Below are 20000 nucleotides of genomic sequence, written 5' to 3'. Positions count from 1 at the left end.
TAATGCTAGGCTGAACTACTGCTAACGCTAGGCCAAACAACTGCTAACGCTAGGCTGAACTGCAGCTAATGCTAGTCTGAGCAGCTAACGTCCTCGCTGGATCAATGAAAACAGGAAAAAATAACGGAGCACCACTCATGTGCCAAGATCTACTGGGGATATGAATGAATGCCAGATAGCACCGTAGCTTGGAGTCCTTGTCATTTCGTCACTTGCTCATCCACAAGAGTCAGCAAAATTAAATCTAAAAAAGCCTAGGTCACATCCATCTACTTTTGGACCATGAGTACCCAACTGCCCAATAAATGAATGGGAGTCTATGAGAGGATAAAAGTTATTCACAGATCCCGAGTCTGTCTTTGTTCCGGGACCTATGAGCCAACTGGAAGGGGAGGAGACTAATGCTCCCTATATGACATATTACCTGTCCCTCCATGCATCCATAGACTCAAAAACGTCTCACAAGTTTTCATTCTGTTTTATTGTATTCATTTTTTTTTGTAAATCTGTCTATACTGACAGCTCCAAGTGGGCGTCGCTATGATAACGTTTAACATTTTTGGATTTTATCAGCAGATTGGCTCTGTTGTTGCGCTGTCAATCAAAAGGCGGAAGTTTGCCTTTAATCGGTGGTGAGACAGGTCCTTTATCTGGCAACAAGAGCCTAGTTTCACCTGCTGTGGCCGCCCAGCCAGGACGTTTTTAATCAAGAAGAATGTGGTTAGCTTGGGGATCAGGAAGTCTGGGATTACTGTGCTGAATTTTGCATAATAGCAGACCATTTCTTATCAGGTCTTTGTGTCCCACTAAGCTAGACTAGCTCCTCTCTTCTCCTCCAGATACATCTTCTGCAAAAGGAGCAGTAGAGGGAAGGAGCAGAATCAGGAGACACTTTGAGGCATTACCCTGAACTCTGGATGCGTTTCTGCTGCCGAAGACAGGAAATAAAGAAAGACACTGCATTTTTCTGCTTCAAGAATGCATCCTATTCTTCATTACCCGCTCTGCTACCTCTTTGTCTCTCCTAAAATGAATAAATAAATAAAAAACATATACCTCCTACTCTTCTCCTCTCCTTTTAAATACTTCAACAAGTACTGTGGTCTCCTCCACTGGAGCTCAAAAAACCTATTTATCTACCACACTGGTGCAAAACAACACAACGTATATAAACAACGTTAGCTCCTACCCGACAACGGCTAAAGCTGTTTTCAGTAACTCCGTTCTAATGAAAAACTAATCTTCATAATTAATTTGGTCTAATCATGATCTCAGGAGGATATTGGTATTAAAAATGCATTGATGGTGGAGAACACAATGTGAACAGTAATCTACAGCATTGGATACTATAGAGTTTATGGAAGGCAGCGCTTTAATGATAAAAGCTGCCAACCACCCGTTAGCTGCATGTGGTTTTTATGTGATCACCAGCGCTGTTGTCATCATTTCATTGTGCGGCGTAGACAGACAAAACTTCTGGCTCGTTAATGTCGTAATAAATTATGGGTGGTATTTCACGTCGTGATTCCAGCTTGTTGGGAAGAAGTGAAACACATTTTTACAAAAGAGCACGCCTTAATGAAACGCTTGAACGAACTGAAAGGTAAAAACACTCAATTAACCACATCCGTGGTGGACCCGAGCTGAGCTAAAAATCAATCACGTCTTATCCTGAGATACTGATCTGCTAATGGCTGCTGCTCTGTGGCTGTTGACAAGCGCGGGTTATTTGTAGATCTGATAAAAACACCCTCTGAGTGCTGTCCTTCTCCATGAGACTCAAAATGCTGTGAAACCTAATTGAAAGCAGGAGAGACAAAAAGATTCAGATTAAATTTTCACTCATATTAGTTTGATTTCTGGATGATTTGATATGTTGGTACTTCGTTATACATGAAGAGTGGGGTAGGTTTGTGGGATAGTTTTCCATGGAATCCCCCTGATGGTTCTGCGAGGTTTAGTATGGAAACCAAAGGTGTGCACGCCCACTCGAGATCAGGTCCAATCTTGAGCACCTGGTTTCTGGCTTTATGGAAAGTGCATGTGCTGGTGGTTTTGCAGAGGGGCCATCGCCAATCAACGTGTTGAGTTGAGATGTGCTGTGTAAGGTGAAATGAGACGGTTATGTCTTGTGGATGCATGTGCCCAGGTGGGTGAAACCCAAACAGGGCTGTGCTTTGTAATAAAAAAGGAGGGATATGATAAAGGAATGCATGGGGTCAGGTTTATGGGCCTTAAGGGTAGGATAAAGGAATGAGGCCATATTTTTGGGCCACAGGGGTAGTAATAAAGGGATGGGGTCAGGTCTATGGGCCTAAAGCTTGGTTCATGCTTGACGCATTCACTTTCCGCTTGGTGATGCGGCTCGTGGATGGAACGCGCTTCACAACTCGCAGCGTTTATGGTTCATGCGGCTCGTCTCTGCGGTGAGCCAATATTCTCCCAAACTGTAGGGGGCAGCATGGAGCTCTACGGCATGCATCCAACACTACACCATAGTAGAAGTAGAAATTACTGTTTACAACACGGCATTCCAGCATTTTTAACAGCGTTCTCGTCTTTTCTGACAGTGCGAGCTATTTCTCTCCAAGAATTATTAACAACATGTTGATCACGGTGATCTCTGAGAGCTGAATCATACAAATGTCTGTATTTACCAACCTCTGCCACACTAGTTCTTGCCGGTCCGCCATGTTTTTCTGCGTCCGTCCGTCCGCGTGGTTAGAAATTTTCTGAGGTGCGCGTTGCGGAAATCTTGGGCCGTGCAGAGACGCGGTGGAGGGGCGTGGTTGTTAAAATGACGCAACTTTTCTGCGCGGAGCCGTGCGGACCTCGCGGACGCGTCAAGCATAAACCAACCTTTAAGGGTAGGATAAAGGAATGAGGCCAGGTTTATGGGCCTTAGGGGTAGGATAAAGGGATGGGGTCAGGCTAAGGGCCTTAGGGGTAGGATATGTTTGAACTTTAAGACTTGTTAAATCCATGCTTCAATGTTACAAGCTTGCTCCTTTAGTTGCTGCCAGCTCCTGCAGAGACTCCACCAGTGGTGCTGTTCCAGCAGCTCATGGCACATCGAATTGCTGCCATCCACCGCTGTTTCCACAGGGGTTCTCAGCATATCCCCTCCACTGCACTTCTGTTTAGAGTACTTTTAATTTGAAGCCAAGATTGCAATTTGCGTGAGCCACTCTTGTTCTGTTATCTCTTCTTTTTAGCTTTGCATCACAGTTCAGCTCATAGCGTTTAATTAGCTTATTTTACTTGCAAATAGTTGTTGCTAAAATTTGTTCTGAGTACCACCGGAGAGATCTGGAGTACCACCACTAGTATCTGCACCAAACAGTAAGAGGACTCTGGCTACAGTGTGACTTAACTGAGATCACGTTGTACAAACCAGAGATGCATCTGTAATTTCATTATATGCTAAATAATGGTACTAAAAGCGACTCCATAGAATAAATAAAGCCTTTTGCAAACTGTTGACACAAAGTATTATGAATAATTCAGACTGAACAGAACATATCCTCATTAAATACGGATTACCACTATAGACAGATTTGTCATTTGGTTTCACCATGTTTCCATCATCAGTTTCACACAAACCGATTAGCTGAAAAAGGAGGAGCAGAGTTTCATTCTCTCTTTTATGTTAAAATGAATTAGTCCGTAAGCTCTATGGGCATTTCAGAGCCAAAACCCCCCAAAAGTAGCACTGAAAATGTAAAAAAGATATTTTCAAATGGTGTGAGGACGGAAAACAAGTCTCACTGAGAGTCCTTTAAAAGCCTCGAGAGATAAAAGTCAACCCAAATGCACGAATAGACCCAGTTTAATTAAGAAACCAGAGACATATTGTTTTTTTCAACATGAGTCCAATTTTGATCCATTGCCAACCATTTTATCTTCCACAAAACATATATTACTGCTTTTTAAAAGGTTGAAGAGAGATACTAAGAAAAACGGAGAGCACGAGTGATGGTGGTTGAGGCATTTAAAATGATCATCCTGCACAGAACCCTTTTTACAACTCCCTGCACAACAGCTAAAAAGTCAAATCTCGACAAACGTGCAGGCATTTCTACATCAAACCATGACTTTATCAGATGTATTAGATGTAAACTCATTTCTCTGCGTCTGTGCCGATAACATCTTTAGATGGATTCTTCTCTGTGCAGCTCTGAACATGCCTCCGTACATTAAAGCTCTGAAGAAACAGAAGCTAGACCACTTCCCAAAGCAGCGTGACACACTTCTCGTCATAATCCCTTCTCTGATTTTCCCGTTTCTTATTCAGACTGCGCATCAACACGGGTCTTAGGGACTCACTTACCAAAATGTGCAAATTGGCATCAAATCATAAATAGTGTGAATGAGTGTTCAGATCTGTGACTGAGGCTCTAAATTTAACAGCATCCTGCTCACTGGGTTGTGACTGATGGTGAGATGTTGGACACACAACATTGTGAGAAATTGGGCAGATTTTCAGCTGGAATCATGCAGAATTGATTGCATAAGGCCTGTTTCCATTATCGTTAATGTTTGCCGTGGATGCATTTTGGTGCTCATCAGTGCTGTCACTCATTCTAGCAGCTATGCTGACGTCTTTGTATGAAGACGTCCGAACCATCGTTCCTCTGGGTCCCTTTTCTCCCTCCCAGGAATTTCCCACAACACCTGGAGTTGAAACACATCTCTAACCCCGGCTTTCCACGGGAGCCGTCAGCAGCACGTTACTGCAGCAGCACGTCTTGCTCGCGTAAGCTGCTGCTTGGCCCCTCCCACGAGACGCGAAGCAGCAGGGGAGCAGCTGTCACCGACCGAGCACAAAGTCACACGAGTGACTTCGTCAGTAAACACAACAACAAGCAGGAGAAAACTACAACATGGTTTGTGTTTTATGTTCTGTCCGTGTTATAATCGCCAATACGGACCTGAAAAACAAAGGAGACCGCTAGCTAGGTGATAACTTCTCACGGGGACGCACAGTTAGTAACCTTTTTTAAAGTAAAGCAACCGGAAGGCAGTACGTTCTTTATTCTGAAAATCTCGGGAGCTTCTCTCCATTTCCGCGTCTGATTTCCTGTCTTTCCTTCCCCAAAAATGTGGAACTTGACCCGTTTCAGAGGCGTCGCGCGTAGAAAATAGAACCGGCGTGTAAAGGCTGCGACATGCTGCTCCTGAGACGCGGCCGACTCGCGCTGCTGACGGCTCCGGTGGAAAAGGTTCTGTTGACCACAGCGGTTCCTATCAGCAGCTATGACGTGCTGCTGCAGTAACGCGCTGCTGACGGCTCCGGTGGAAAGCCGGGGTCAGACATTTCTGCATGTGTTACATCTAACCTGTTTACACGTGATGACTTGTACAAATGGGTCATGGGTATTTTGCCATTTTTTTGTAGAAAATGTTCAGCTAATACATCTGAGGACTTTAGAAAGTTCCTGAATGTAGTTCGTAGTTTGTTGCAGACAATGGCAACCTCAAGGGGTGGCCAGGGGTGGCCGTGGCCACTTCTAGAAAATTGCTGGCCACCCCACAGGGGTCTCAAATTTCATGTGTGCTAGACCCATGTTGATTTTTTATGAAAATGAATAAAGGAGCATTTACTGCATCAGTACAGGCTGAAGTTTCCCAGAGACACCACGAGGATCAATTTGGTGTGTCACCCCAAAACTTTCTCTAGCCCCACGGCCACCCCTATGAAACTTTTCTGGAGGCGCCCCTGGTTGCAGCCCGGTGAGATGCCTACTCTATTTTCCTACTAAACCATTGTTTTGTCTTTTAAAGCAATCATGTCTGGTCTGTAAGGTTTCTGTTGTCTCAGTAAAAGAAAGCTCTGCTTACTGGAGGCATGCTGATAAATTGCTAATTTAAAAGAATCAGATTAAAGTGCAGATTTTAGGGTGTAGGATTACAAAGCATGTTGGTAATTTCCTAACCTGGGACCAGCTTTTATTACACATATGATAAAATAAACTCACAGGGTAACACATCTCAACTGAAGACTATATGTACTAAAACAAAAGATGAAAATTACGAGTAAAGAGAGCTTCAGTCGTGTTACTGATGCCTGGTGTGGTTGAGATTCAACATCTTGACTTCCCGTTGGGGATCTTGATCCCTTTTTCTGTTCATCCAAACACAAAAACTATGAATCTGATAAACCCGCTCGTCATCACGTCAGCCACAGCAAAGGTTAAACAATTATTAGTTTGGTGCTGTTACACATTAGTGCCACTGCTCTGTATGAATCTTACAAATGAGCCCGATTCCTTTAAATACTCAGAAAAATCTATTTTCACCTTTCAGACACGGGCTGGAGCTGCAACCAGACGATAAATACTCACCCCTTTACTACAACCCACAGCACGCTGCCTAGTTAGGCTCCTCTCGCCTTTACATCGTCTTACATTCGTCGTCGATGTCTTTTCCCTGTCATCTCCTTTCTCACACCCGTTTCTCTTCCGCTTGATTTCATTTTCCCACATTTCAAATCACATACGGGTTCTGTCACCACCTCCCACGGCTCCATTCTCCTCGTCACGGCGGTAAAAGAGCAGGTCCGTCGAAACAGGAGCCTAATCGTTTCATTTAATAGAACCGCTGTCTGTTAATGTTGAGGCTGGCTCTTATCTGATCCAGGAACAGGGAGAGGGGTCTGCAGGGTCTGAGAGACTTACTTTGTGACAACTGCTTATCTGATGGAAGGAAGTGTGGAGAGCAGACCACACGTTCTTCAAAGATTACCTGCTTACCTGAAGGTACATTTCCAAATGGATCACAACTAAAAGAAGTGCTGACAACTGGATGAACGCTGGCTCATTTCAATGTTTAGATTATTCTCTCTACAGCAAAGAGAATTGATATTGTGGCTCCTCAAACCGCATCAAATGTTTCTGCGGTGATAAAATTTCATCAAGATTTAACGCCGTTGTTGACAAGTAGAATGAACGACTTGGAGGCAACTACAGAAATCTGCTTTTTTCTAAACAGTGGCTCTTAGAAACAGTCAGGGATTCATTCTGCAATCTGGGTGGTAAACACTACACTGAAAATACTGGATTTCAAGAAAGTAAAAAAAAATCTTGTTTAGATGTTTTATCGTACTTTTGGTCAAAAAAATAACTGTCTCATCTACAAAAACAGCCCCACTAGTTAAATGCGTTGATTTTATTCAGCTCATATATTTTAAGTTAAGTGAACTTATAGTTTTTGGGCAAGTTAACCTAAGAATTATTACGAAATCGGTTTCCTGAAATGTTGAGCTCAGTGAACTTATCCGGGTTTACAGTGAATAAATATTATTGAATATGATCAAATTTTCTTGTTTGGAGTAAAAAAATCTGCCAGTGGGGTATGCAAAATTAACTCGGCTTAATCTAACCGGCTTAATCTAACCGGCTTAATCTAACCGGCTTAATCTAACCGTTAGATTTATTCACCTGTTTTAAGAGTTTTAGCTAAGCTTATCCTACCGTCAGATTTTTTTTAACAAATCAAGAAAATGTGATCATCTTAAAGAATATTTACTTTTTTAAGTAGTGCTCATTCTCCTCAAATTATTTTTGATGGGAAAAAAAGGAAAAAATGTCTAAAGAGACGTTTTTATCACTTTCTTGAAAATCAGAGAGACGACGGAAAAATAGTTCAGGATAGAAATCCTGAATGACAAATTAAAATAATCAACACTAAATTCAAAATGAATTATTATCATTATTTATGTTTCTATTATTATTATCATTATTACTACTAATATTATGACTATATTATTATTATTATTACACTTATTATATTTATTTATTATTATTTTTATCCATCCAGCCCTCCCCAGTTGGACTCTGATGTTAGGAGAAACACAATAAATGAACAAACTGCTCTCCATACAACTAAACTACTCAGCATCGGCTTCTACTCGACACTTACTGCACTCATGTCATTGATCTGACCCAGAGTCAGCTGCAGCAGCTGCTCGTCACCGCTTTCACACATCAGCTTGAGCGCGGGCTGCAGGAGGCTCGGCTGGTGTTGGAGAAGCAGCTGTGCCGTGTGTCGGATGCACTGGAGGAGGGTGGGGTGGGATGAAGGGATGAAATGAAGGGTTGAGACGTGGGGAGGAGAACAAAAAGAAGGTTAATCGATGAGGATATGGCGTGTAGAAACAATAGCTTTAAGAGGGCTGATGCACAAACAGAAACACACATCGGGCTGAGATCCGGTCCCACCCCGTATCGTATGGATGACACAACGCAATCTGACTCCCTCATGCTCCCACGGTTTCATTCCAGCGGATTCAAATTAAAGCTGTTCACAGCAGAGTAAAAGGCCTTCCCTCCCCCCACCCACCCTCTAATATTAGACAGCCAGGCAGACACTAGCCTACTCACAATGAATAGCATTAGCGCTAAACTAATATCAGTCAGCTGGCCTCAGACATACAGGATGAGTGGCTTACTGCTCGCGCGGTGCTCAGCAGGCCGTGAACAGCATTAGGGGACGTCAGATATGAAACAGGGCTGGTGAATATGTGTGTTTTGTAAAAAGCACCCAGCTGATGCTAACGTGTAGCTGTGGGTTTAGGTTCCTGCAGTCCGATACGAGCTAAAACGCTGCTGCTGCACTGAACCAAAGCAAAGATAAAAGACGTTTTAGTGCTCTCAGTCTACAACATCATATTCCACACTTTAGAACCGTAGGACTGTTGTTTTCATATTACCTGCACAGGAAGCTTGTGTTTGGTGTTGAAGAGCGACCTCACCATGGTGACAATCTGCTGACCCAGGTCTAATGTGACCTCTGACCCCTGGCAGCGGGTCAGCAGCAACGAGGCAAGCATCACCCATGGGTTACGCTCCGACGTCGCCCTGTCAACAACCAGAATGAACAGTAAGACAAACTGGTAACACTGAAGGCAGAGCAAGAGCGTTTGAGTCCTAAAGAGTTCAGTTCAAAGCAAAGGAGCAGACACGCAGCACACGTCAGCACCGCAGCCACGCCACATCACGCCAATTAATAGCCTTGGCACTTCCTCCGAACACACAAACTCCTCTAAAACATGACTGGTGGACTGCTGCTGGATCACTCAAGTGTTGGCAGTGTGCCATCTCCATCATGCATTATGTGTAAAATCAATACAGTCTAATTAATAACCGCTTCCCTCCGTGTTGTTCTCCACGTCTCTGTAAACAGAGGTCCGATACATCTCCCTCCGCAGATCAGCAGCGATGATTTAAAACGCTCCGAATAAGAAATGAGCAGCAGTTTGTTTCCTGGCCGTGACCCCAGAGCAACGTCTCACTGCAGGTTTTTACTCGAGCTGCACAAGAGAGACAAACGTGAAGATGATAACTTACATGAGCTCCTAACACTCCCTAAGATGTGTGTGTGTGTGTGTGTGTGTGTGTGTGTGTGTGTGTGTGTGTGTGTGTGTGTGTGTGTGTCTGTGTGTGTGTGTGTGTGTGTGTGTGTGTGTGTGTGTGTGTGTGTGTGTGTGTGTGTCTGTGTGTGTGTCTGTGTGTGTGTGTGTGTGTGTGTGTGTGTGTGTGTGTGTGTGTGTGTGTGTGTGTGTGTGTCTGTGTGTGTGTCTTTGTGTGTGTGTGTGTGTGTCTGTGTGTGTGTGCGTGTGTGTGTGTGTGTGTGTGTGTGTGTGTGTGTCTGTGTGTGTGTGTGCGTGTGTGTGTGTGTGTGTGTGTGTGTGTGTGTGTGTGTGTGTGAGTGTGTGTGTGTCTGTGTGTGTGTGTGTGTGTGTGTGTCTGTGTGTGTGTGTGTGTCTGTGTGTGTGTGTGTGTGTGTGTCTTTGTGTGTGTGTGTGTGTGTCTGTGTGTGTGTGCGTGTGTGTGTGTGTGTGTGTGTGTGTGTGTGTGTGTGTGTGTGTGTGTGTGTGTGTGTGTGTGTGTGTGTGCGTGTCTGTGTGTGTGTGTGTGTGTCTGTGTGCGTGTGTGAGTGTGTGTGTGTGTGTGTGTTGTGGAGAAAACCTAGAACCAGAACCTAACCGGGCCGTTGACAGTAACTTCTTGCTTGAAGGACAGTTTCCAAACTTCCATGAACGATTTGAGACGATTCTCGGTGTGTGTGCACGGCTTCGGTCTGTGTTGCTGGAGATGTGAACGCACTAGGCCATGGACATGTGGGAGCATTTGTGTGACACACATTTCTCCCAGAAGAGTCACAGAGTCGTTGCAGGCGTCTAAAGCTTCATGTGAGGAAGTCCAAAAGTTGGAGAAATGTGAGAAAACTCGCAACATGAATGAATCGCAAACATTTAAGGACATAATCAAGACCCGTGATTCCAGCGTGACCTGACAAACAGGAACGTGTCAGTAATGTAATTACACGAGAGTCCATCAGAAACCCTTCCCAGAGTGTGTGTCTCCAACCTGCAGCCGGCAGTCAGGAGTCCCTGAAAACATAAAATAACCCTACGAACCGTGGCAAAGGCTCGGTAACTAGTTTCAAATGCCGTGTGTTGATTTTGTGTCGGGATATTTTAAGTACCATACTACTCTGTAGAGTTCAAAGGGTAGAGATGAACTCGGCTGCTGAAGAAAGGATAACGCTAGACAATGGGCTCATGGGGAAGGACGTATGTCTGTGCTGTCTGAACACAAAAGGGAACAAAGGCCCAATCCCAAACTCGAACTGTGCCCTACCAGGAAGTGCACGGTAAGGCTTCGAATGCGTAGTACACAGGCGTGGGACAGAGAGCGTTGCACCATCGACTGCAATGCATGCCGGTCGCTGTTTGTCCAACTTTTTTACAAATCTTTATGAACAACTTGCAAACAAACAACTTCTTGACCGTATTTACAGTACATTCATTGCTGCTCACACAAACATGCAGAGCATGAACAGATACCATTAATCATCTTAAAACTAACTTTATTTTGAAAATATGTATTTTTAGAAAAGCCACTTGAGCCATTATTCTCAAAAGTCCCACGCAGCAATGGACTGTGGGTAATACCCTTCGCCCAAGTCCACATCGATGCGGACGTGGGCGAAGTGTGGATCAAGCGTGCAAAAGGAGCGTGGTGGTGAGAAGGGTTAGGGTCAGGACACCCTACGCACTCGCAGCCATAGCTGGGATCGCACAATTGAAGGGTGCAAGTGTGAGTATTGGGATTCTCTCCTGGTTGGACGTAACTGCAAAACCTCACCAGGGAGGCGTCCAGGAGGTATCCTAACCTCAACTGGCTCCTCTGGATGTAGAGAAGCAGTGAATCTACTACGAGCCCCCCCCGGATGGCCGAGCTTCTCACCCTATCTCTAAAGCAGAGTCCAGACACCGTGCGAAGAAAACAGATTTAAGCTGCTCGTCTCTGCAATCTGATTCTTTGAGTCACCACCCGAACGTCTGGGCCATGGCGAGCGTTGAGACGTTGACGGACCAGTAGACTAAGAGCTTTCAGGCTCAGCTCTCTCATCACAACACCAAACAGACTAAAGATGTTTGTTTTGTTTTTAAATATAGAAATGTTTGCAATTAGTTGAGTGTAGTTCTTGCCTTACTGCACAAACAGCTTTTTCTGTTACGTTGCTTTTTCCAAATCACCGCGGTCTTCTCTTATTTTACTATTTTAATGTTGTAATTTAAACCTGAAGGCAAACCGTCGGAGCGCTGCGGCGTTCGTCAGCTTCTCCGCAGTCCTGAGGTACCCGATGATAATCCTGTTAGACGCTGACTGGATTACAGCAGATGACTTCTGTTTGTGCTCCAGATGGCATACATCGTCACAATGAGTATAAAAGCCACATGAGAGTAAGAGACAGACATGAAAGCAGCCGCAATGATCGGGAGGTTTGCAGATGAACTAATGGATTCTGACCGTGACACGAAGATGTTTGACCGTAATCCTCCTGCTGTTAACATTAAACACCCGCGCCATGCATTATCCCTCTCCTCTGTGTGTGTGTGTGTGTGTGTGTGCACCCGGGATCGGCCGCCAACACTGACAGGCATCACTCTGTTGACACGCTCTTTTTATGAGCTCTTTGTGACCTTCAACGATGCCTCTGGAGTGACAGATTAGCTCCCAACAAGGCCGGCACACAGGTGCTGCTCGGCCAACACGACCTTCATGGATCTCTTTTTATTACACATCAGTCAGAGGAATAAATAAATAAATGAAAGTGAAAATCCCAGACCTTTCCGTCTCTCTTAATTAAATGCAGTCATTTTAAAGACAGTGCAACTAATCTTAGCGGGTGTAGCAGTTAGTGCACAACAAAGCCTCATTATTCACAATCAGACCACATGAAGAGATTCAAACACCGTTTTAACAAGATGCAAATATTAATGCAACATATGGAAAAAAAGGCAGATTCTTTAACATGTTTAAACACTTCCGACACTTCCAGCAGCTAGAAAATAGATGTCGGCATGCACGCCCAGCTGGGGGTTTGGAAGTGATTAACATGACAAGCAGTGCATTATTTATTAAAAAGAGAGCAAGGGAAGAAAGGGAAGTCAGAGCCGAGAGGAGGAGTGTGCTTTTATTCCACTCACAGCGTCTTAAAATGATCATGAGCGGATTGTGGCGAGGCTTTTAAATCGCTGGTGGCGCCATGAGAGCCAGAGATCTTCAAGTGGTTGAAGACTGATGTCAGATCGGGCTGCTGGAGTGTTTCTTTAAGCAAACTCGATAGAAGCAGGCCGCGTGATGAGACTGTGTGTGTGTGTGCGTGCGTGCGTGCGTGTGTGTGTGTGTGTGTGCGTGTGCGTGCGTGCGCGTGCGTGTGTGCGTGTGCGTGTGTGCGTGTGCGTGTGTGTGTGTGTGTGTGTGTGTGTGTGGTGCTAAAAAATAGAAGCGAGGGATTGGAAACGTCTGGAATAAGGAGACGGGGCACAGTAAAGAGGCAGAACCGAATGGTTTGTGTGTGTCAGTACAGAATGAGAGAAAGAGCATCCCTCCATCCAAGTTCCAGGGTGCCGTGCCCTGACGAGCTGCTTCACCTCCAGTAGAGGTGGCCATGGGAACAAGCAGAGTCTGCTCATGCTGCTGCTTTTTCCAGAGACCAGAGGAGGGAGGGGAACTGCTGCATGAGACCTGTGTGTGTGTGTGTGTGTGTGTGTGTTCTCATCAACGCTGTCACAGGGGGCAATGTGAGTCAATTTGTGCTTTGAATTGTGACTCGGTGCACGTGAACACACTGAAGAATAAGCCTTGTTTGCAGCTCAGCACCCGAAACAGTCCCTCTTAGCCTCCTCACCTCATTACAGGGTCACCACAACGCTGGAGTCCAAAACTTGATATTAATAAAGGTTCTGATGAAGAAAATAATCCACCGTTTCTGATCGTGAAAGGAGGACGGCCATTAAATGATGTATTTTAGGCTAATCTGACATGAGATTATTTCTGAAAGATGACCTTGTTATGAACGGACAAAAAGATTCGTTTCAATTTCAGTTCAGTTTATTTATATGGCACCAAAGGTAGGGTTACATTTCAGTAGAGTTCTGTTCATTAAGCCAATCAGTAACAAGTCTCCTATACAAGCAACTCGGCACATTGCATCGAGTCACTGACTAGTATCAGTGTGTTTAGAATAGAACAGACTAGTGATCCCACAGTGGGGGATTCACTTGTTACAACCAGGCCCCACAATGCGGCTCTAAAATTGGTCTCAACCCAGAAGTACCAAAAGTTGCAGTTCCACCCTCATCCACTAGGGGCTGGTGTCAGAAGCGAGCAAATCCTCACTGACTGATGATGTTTATTATTTCGTCTTGTTCCAAAATGTCCACGATCCATTTACAGCAGTTAAAGTGGTTTTCAGTGAAGGCGTCACTCGCCCCAGTGACAGTCCGCAGAGGCCGTCACACACAGCCACAGTCCTCGCCACACCTGAGTCTAATCAGTGTTGGCTTAAGTAGGCTGGTGCTTCCACAATCAAATGACCAATCAGATGAGGCCAAGCCTCCTCTCAGGTATGCAGAAAGAAAATGAAAACAACACATATGGCTCCAACTCCCATGTTAAAAATACCAATTTCACAGCAGAAATAAACATGTTTACAGCCTGGTACCAGAACATGTTTTAGGTTTAAATGATCTAGTTTACACTCATGACAACTCTGAGGGGGGTGAATGTTTTTCTCACTCTTCTGTTTAAGTGTATTAAAAGCCTAAAATTCTGTATCATTAATGAGCATCAGACCCACGTGACCACAGAGCTAGCTCCGTGGAAAGGCCTCAGTAGAGCCTCGGTCTGGCCTGGAAACTGCTCCGGGATTTTGAGTCTCTGTGTTTGTGTATTCTTGTTTGGATATTATTTGTGCAATTGTTGGACAAAATGACTTGCTGTGGCATTAATTGCACTAATAGAGCGTCCAAGGAGTCTCCACCTCATTTATTCGGTAAGTAAAATTATATTTATGTATTTTAGGTCACTGCCGAGCTGAGCTTAGATTTTAACATGTACTGTTTAACCATGAAATTTAAATGTAATAGGGTAAACCCCAGTGCATTTAACATAATGCTGCACTTTAGAAAATGGGTTGAAATATAACATGTTGGTGGAGCTGGGTTCCCACTATCGGCTTGTGGAGCTCTCGGGAGACCTCTGTGTTCCACCCGGTTTTACCCAACGGTCAGCCCGGCGTATCTCTGACTCAGAAGCTCTGGTGTTGTGCACAGTTAACTCTGGTTGTAGCTAGGTAGCTACCTCCGTTAGCTTAGCTCCCACCTCTGCAATAGCTTTGGGTTAGCTTCAGGTTAGCTTGTAGCTAGTTCGACCGGGTGTCGTCAGTTGATCCCAGCCTTACAGCCCCACCCTCAGCTCCTCCTCTCTTCCCTTTTACGGAATTGTCTGGGATTGACGGAACCTGTGACACGGTCAAAATGGCGGTGGTGGCCACCTCCCATTTTAGCAGAAAAACTTGTTACTGGAGCCTATGGAAACCCATTGTCCATATGTATGTCGATGGTTACAGCGGCACCAACACTTAAGACAGAAGTGTCCAACTCTAATTCACACTGGGCCAAGATGAAAAACTGGGATGAAGTTGCGGGCCAAACTCTGTTTTTTTTAAGTTATGGCAAATTTGCACATTTTCCTTTATCTACGGATATAAACGGTTGAAACTTTTCATTTGGAAACTTATTTTTGCAGTAACACTGAATGCAGAATAACCACGTTACACACGAGCAAGTCGACTTTAAATAAAGCACACATCAGTGGTATTCATTACTTATGTCTCAATTTTTTAAAAATATTTTATTCCTTAAAATCTTCATATATTCAGTATTTCTTCTTATTTTTTATCTTTTGAATCGTTTGTGTTTATATTTTATGTTTTCTTGTTCATTCTTATTTTTACTCTCCTTTGTTGCTCCTGTAATGGATGCTATTGCTGCTGTGACACCAAGCTTTCCCCACTAAGGGACAATTAAGGGATTTTCTATTTTATTTCTATTTCTATTCTTCTATCTGTAATCTTTCCTGTTTTAAAGTAGGTCAAATCGCTTTTCCACAGACCAACAATATAAATAAAAAATAGTAATTCATGGTCTTTCGTTATTGGACTTCTGTGCCAGTCATGGATTGTCCATAATGAACACCATGTTCAGACATAAAGGTGTCCACATGTGCTCTTGGCACCAGGATACCTTAGGCCGCAGCTCGATGAGCGACTTTGTTGTTGTTTCGTCTGACCTGCGGCTGCATGTCTTGGACACTCGGGTGAAGAGAGGGGCGGAGCTGTAAACTGACCACTACCTGGTGGTGAGTTGGCTCAGATGGTGGGGGGAGGATGCCGGTCAGACCAGGCACGCCCAAATGTATCGCGAGGGTCTGCTGGGAACGTCTGGCAGAGTCTCCTGTCAGAAGGAGCTTCAATTCCCACCTCCGACAGAACTTCCAAAATGTTGGAGGGGAGGCGGGGGACATTGAGTCTGAATGGACCCTGTTCCGTGCCTCCATTGTTGAGGCGGCCGACCGGAGCTGTGGTCACAGGATCGTCGGTTCCTGTCGTGGTGGCAACCCCCGAACCTGCTGGTGCGGTGGTGGACACCGGTGGTTAGGGATGCTGTCAAGCTGAAGAAAGAGTCCTATCAGGTCTTTTTGGCCTGTGGGACTCCAGATGCAGCTGACGGGTACCGGCAGTCCAAGCGGAATGTGGCTCGGGCGGTCGCCGAGGCAAAAACCCGGGCATGGGAGGAGTTCGGTGAGACCATGGTGCAAGACTTCCATACGGCATCGAGAAGATTCTGGTCCACCATCTGGCGCCTCGGGGTGGGGGGTGGGGGGGGGGGAGAAGTGCGCTACCAACACTATCTATAGTGGGGACGGTGTGCTGCTGACCTCTACTCAGGACGTTGTGGATCGGTGGGCAGAATACTTCGAAGACCTCCTCAATCCCACCGACACGTCTTCCAGTGAGGAAGCAGAGTCTGGGGACTTTGGGTTGGGCTCTCCAATCTCACTGAGGTGGTTAAAAAGCTCCTCTGTGGCAAGGCTCCAGGGGTGGATGAGATCCGCCCGGAGTTCCTTAAGGCTCTGAATGTTGTGGGGCTGTGTTGGCTGACGCGGCTCTGCAATATCGCGTGGACATCGGGGGCAGTCCCACTGGACTGGCAGACCAGGGTGGTGGTTCCCTTATTTAAAAAGGAGGACCGCAGGGTGTGTTCCAACTACAGGGGGATCACACTCCTGAGCCTTCCTGGTAAGGTCTATTCAGGGTTCTGGAGAGGAGGGTCCATCGGATTGTTGAACCTCAGATTCAGGAGGAGCAATGTGGTTTTCGTCCTGGCCGTGGAACACTGGACCAGCTCTATACCCTTAGGGGGATCCTGGAGGGTGCGTGGGAATTTGCCCAACCAGTCTACATGTGTTTCGTGGATTTGGAGGCGGCGTTTGACCGTGCCCCTTGGGGGACCCTGTGGGGGGTACTCCGGGAGTATGGGGTACCAGGCCCTCTGATGCGGGCGGTTAGGTCCCTGTATGACCAGTGTTAGCATAGCATAGCATAGCATAGTTTATTTATATAGCACATTTAAAATGCAGCATGGGAGCTGCCCAAAGTCCTGCACAGGCTCAAACAAAACACACCCATTACAAGGAGCTAAAACGGAGGATAAAAATCTCAATCAAAGGCAGATAAACCATGATGAATACTAAGAACACATTAAAACAATGACACAATAAAACACTAAAACGAGTCACTGTCTAAAAGCCAAAGTGTAAAAGTGGGTCTTTAAACGAGATTTAAAAACCGCCAGAGATGGAGCCTGCCGAACTCCAATGGGCAATGAGTTCCATAGCTTTGGGGCAGCATGGACAAATGCTCGTTCACCCCGCGATTTGAGTCTCATCCGCGGCGTGCACAGCAGCAAAAGGTCAGCCGACCTCAACGAGCGGGTGGGCACATATGGAGTGAGCAGGGCAGAGAGATAGGAAGGTGCCAGGTCATTGAGTGCTTTAAAAACAAAAGTCAGTAACTTAAAAGTCAGTCAGAGCTTGGTCCGCATAGCCGGCAGTAAGTCGGGCTGGTTCCCAGTGAGGGTTGGACTCCGCCAAGGCTGCCCTTTGTCACCGATTCTGTTCATAACCTTTATGGACACGATTTCTAGGTGCAGCCAAGGTGTGGAGGGCATCCGTTTTGGTGGCCTGAGGATCAGGTCTCTGCTTTATGCAGATGATGTGGTCCTGTTGGCTTCATCAGAACGTGATCTTCAGCTTTCGCTGGAGCGGTTCGCAGCCGAGTGTGAAGCAGCTGGGATGAGAATCAGCTCCTCTAAATCTGAGACCATGGTCTTGATTCGGAAAAGGGTAGAATGCCTTCTCCGGGTCAGGATGAGGTCCTGCCCCAAGTGGAGGAGTTTAAGTATCTCGGGGTCTTGTTCAGGAGTGAGGGAAAACTGGAGCGTGAGATCGATAGGTGGATCGGTGCTGCGTCTGCAGTGATGCGGGCGTTGTACCGGTCTGTCGTGGTGAAGAGAGAGCTGAGTCAGAAGGTGAAGCTCTCGATTTACCGGTGGATCTACGTTCCTACCCTCACCTATGGTCATGAGCTTTGGGTAGTGACCGAAAGAACGAGATCACGGATACAAGCGGCCGAAATGAGTTTTCTCCGAAGAATGGCTGGGGTCTCCCTTAGAGATAGGGTGAGAAGCTCGGTCATTCGGGAGGGGCTCGGAGTAGACCTGCTGCTCCTCCACATCAAGAGGAGCCAGTTGAGGTGGCTCGGGCATCTGGTCAGGATGCCTCCTGGATGCCTCCCTGGTGAGGTTTTCCGGGTACGTCCAACCAGGAGGAGGCCTAAAGGGAGACCCAGGACACGCTGGAGGGACTATGTCTCTCACCTGGCCAGGGAACACCTTGGGATTCCCCCGGAGGAGCTGGCCCAAGTGGCTGGGAGAGGGAAGTCTGGGCCTCTCGACTTAGGCTGCTGCCCCCGCGACCCGACTGCGGATAGGCGGATGAAAATTGATGGATGAAGAGTAATTGTTTTAAATGAAAATGCAACATCTCACCTACTAACTTTCATGCTTTGGAGCAGAAAAGGTTAATAAAACCAAAATAATTCAGCCCCAGTTTTCTCCACTCTCATTTCCTGTGATGCTCACCTGTTCCAGCCAGACCTGGATCTGTGGGGTCGGGCTCTGAGCTGAGGAAGGAGTTCATCAGTGAGAAACAGGTGCTCACACAGGTTTTTGCTGCTGAACATGGAGAGCATCTGGACCCCGCAGTTGTGTCGGGGAGGGGGATAAAAGCCGCAGCAGCCACAGAGTCATGTGACTTGAGCGTGTTGCTAAACTGGAGTTAAATCATCTCGGTCTGGAAGTTGGTCGGTGCGCTTTCTATGTTAGTCGAGAACAGATTACTGAGCTGTTAAAATCAATTTCTGGGCTTCAAAGTAGGCTAATTGCTGAGTAAACTCAGCGCTGAGTAAGAGGAAGAGGAGGTAACGCTGCAGACTTTGGGCAGCTCCCATGCTGCATTTTAAACGTGCTATATAAATAAACTATGCTATGCTAGATGCTGATGCTAGAAGCATGAATGCTAACGACTGTAAAGACATACAGGTTTTTCTCCTTGATGCATCAACATGTTCCATCGTTGATGAAACACCCTTCCTTCCGCATCAATCTTTCTCTTCTAACCTTCAACCACTAAAAACCACAATTAAAAAAGGAAAAACTTGGAATAAACTTGGATTCTATGCAGGTTCTATAACTATGCAGCATACTGCAATAGACACGGACACACTGTGTAAATCTGGTGTTGGACGAGTACTGAACACATAATGAGTATTGCATTGATGGTACTGTGTACCAGGATAACGCCAGTACCAGTTAAACGGAGGAGGTCTACACTCTTACTGCAGAGGGGATGAATGACCTACGGTAGCGTTCTGGTTTACATCTGGGATGTCTCAGTCTGCCTCTGAAGGAGCTGTCCATGGTCCCCACTGTGGGATGCAGTGGGTGGGAGGGGATTTTTAAGAGTGGTCATCTTCCCCAGCATCCTGCTTTCAAACATCTCCTCCACTGAGTCCAGTGGGCGGCTCAGAACCGAGCTAGCTTTGGGAACTAGCTTGTTACGTCTCTTCCTGTCTCGGTCAGAGCTGCCTGCACCCCAACAGACCACAGCAGAGTGGATAACAGAGCCAACCACAGAGTGATAAAAGGATTTTAGCAGCTGGGAATTTACTCTGAAGGACCTCAGCCTCCTCAGGAGGTGGAGGCAGCTTTGGCTCTTCCTATAGAGAGCATCTGTGTTGTTGGATCAGCTCATTTACTGATGAGGTGAACACCCAGGTACTTAAAGGTATCCACCACCTCAATGTCTGCTCTCTGCTCCTTTACAGCAAGCATGTAGCGACAGTGAAGAGGAAAACTCCCTCAGAGTGAACGTTAGGACTGAAGCAGTTCATTTAATAACTCTATAAAAATGATAACACATTGTTCAGCACTGGTCGCTCTGATAGTAAACATGCAGTTAACTTACAGCTACTCTCCGTTCATTGTATATAAGGAGGGCGGGGCTTGGTAAGGACTGAGGCGC

General features: G+C 45.9%; 1 protein-coding gene across 2 annotated transcripts in view; it reads right to left on the bottom strand.

Annotated features, from left to right (window-relative positions):
- Positions 1-20000, bottom strand: part of nbas (NBAS subunit of NRZ tethering complex) — a 283815-nt gene that overhangs the window by 19434 nt on the left and 244381 nt on the right. Inside the window, exons 51-52 of one of the 2 annotated variants that reach the window (XM_054733731.2) lie at positions 8711-8858; positions 7921-8055 (exon numbers count right to left, since the gene is read on the bottom strand). In XM_054733731.2, the coding sequence (XP_054589706.1) occupies positions 7921-8055; positions 8711-8858 (283 nt within the window). Of the gene's footprint in view, positions 1-7920; positions 8056-8710; positions 8859-9120; positions 9311-20000 lie in introns of those variants that run through there. The other variant, XM_054733732.2, reaches the window with a different exon arrangement.

The sequence above is a fragment of the Nothobranchius furzeri genome, chromosome 3 (genome assembly GCF_043380555.1).
Source record: "Nothobranchius furzeri strain GRZ-AD chromosome 3, NfurGRZ-RIMD1, whole genome shotgun sequence".
Lineage (NCBI taxonomy): Eukaryota > Metazoa > Chordata > Actinopteri > Cyprinodontiformes > Nothobranchiidae > Nothobranchius > Nothobranchius furzeri.
This window is presented reverse-complemented; position numbering and strand designations above follow the sequence as displayed.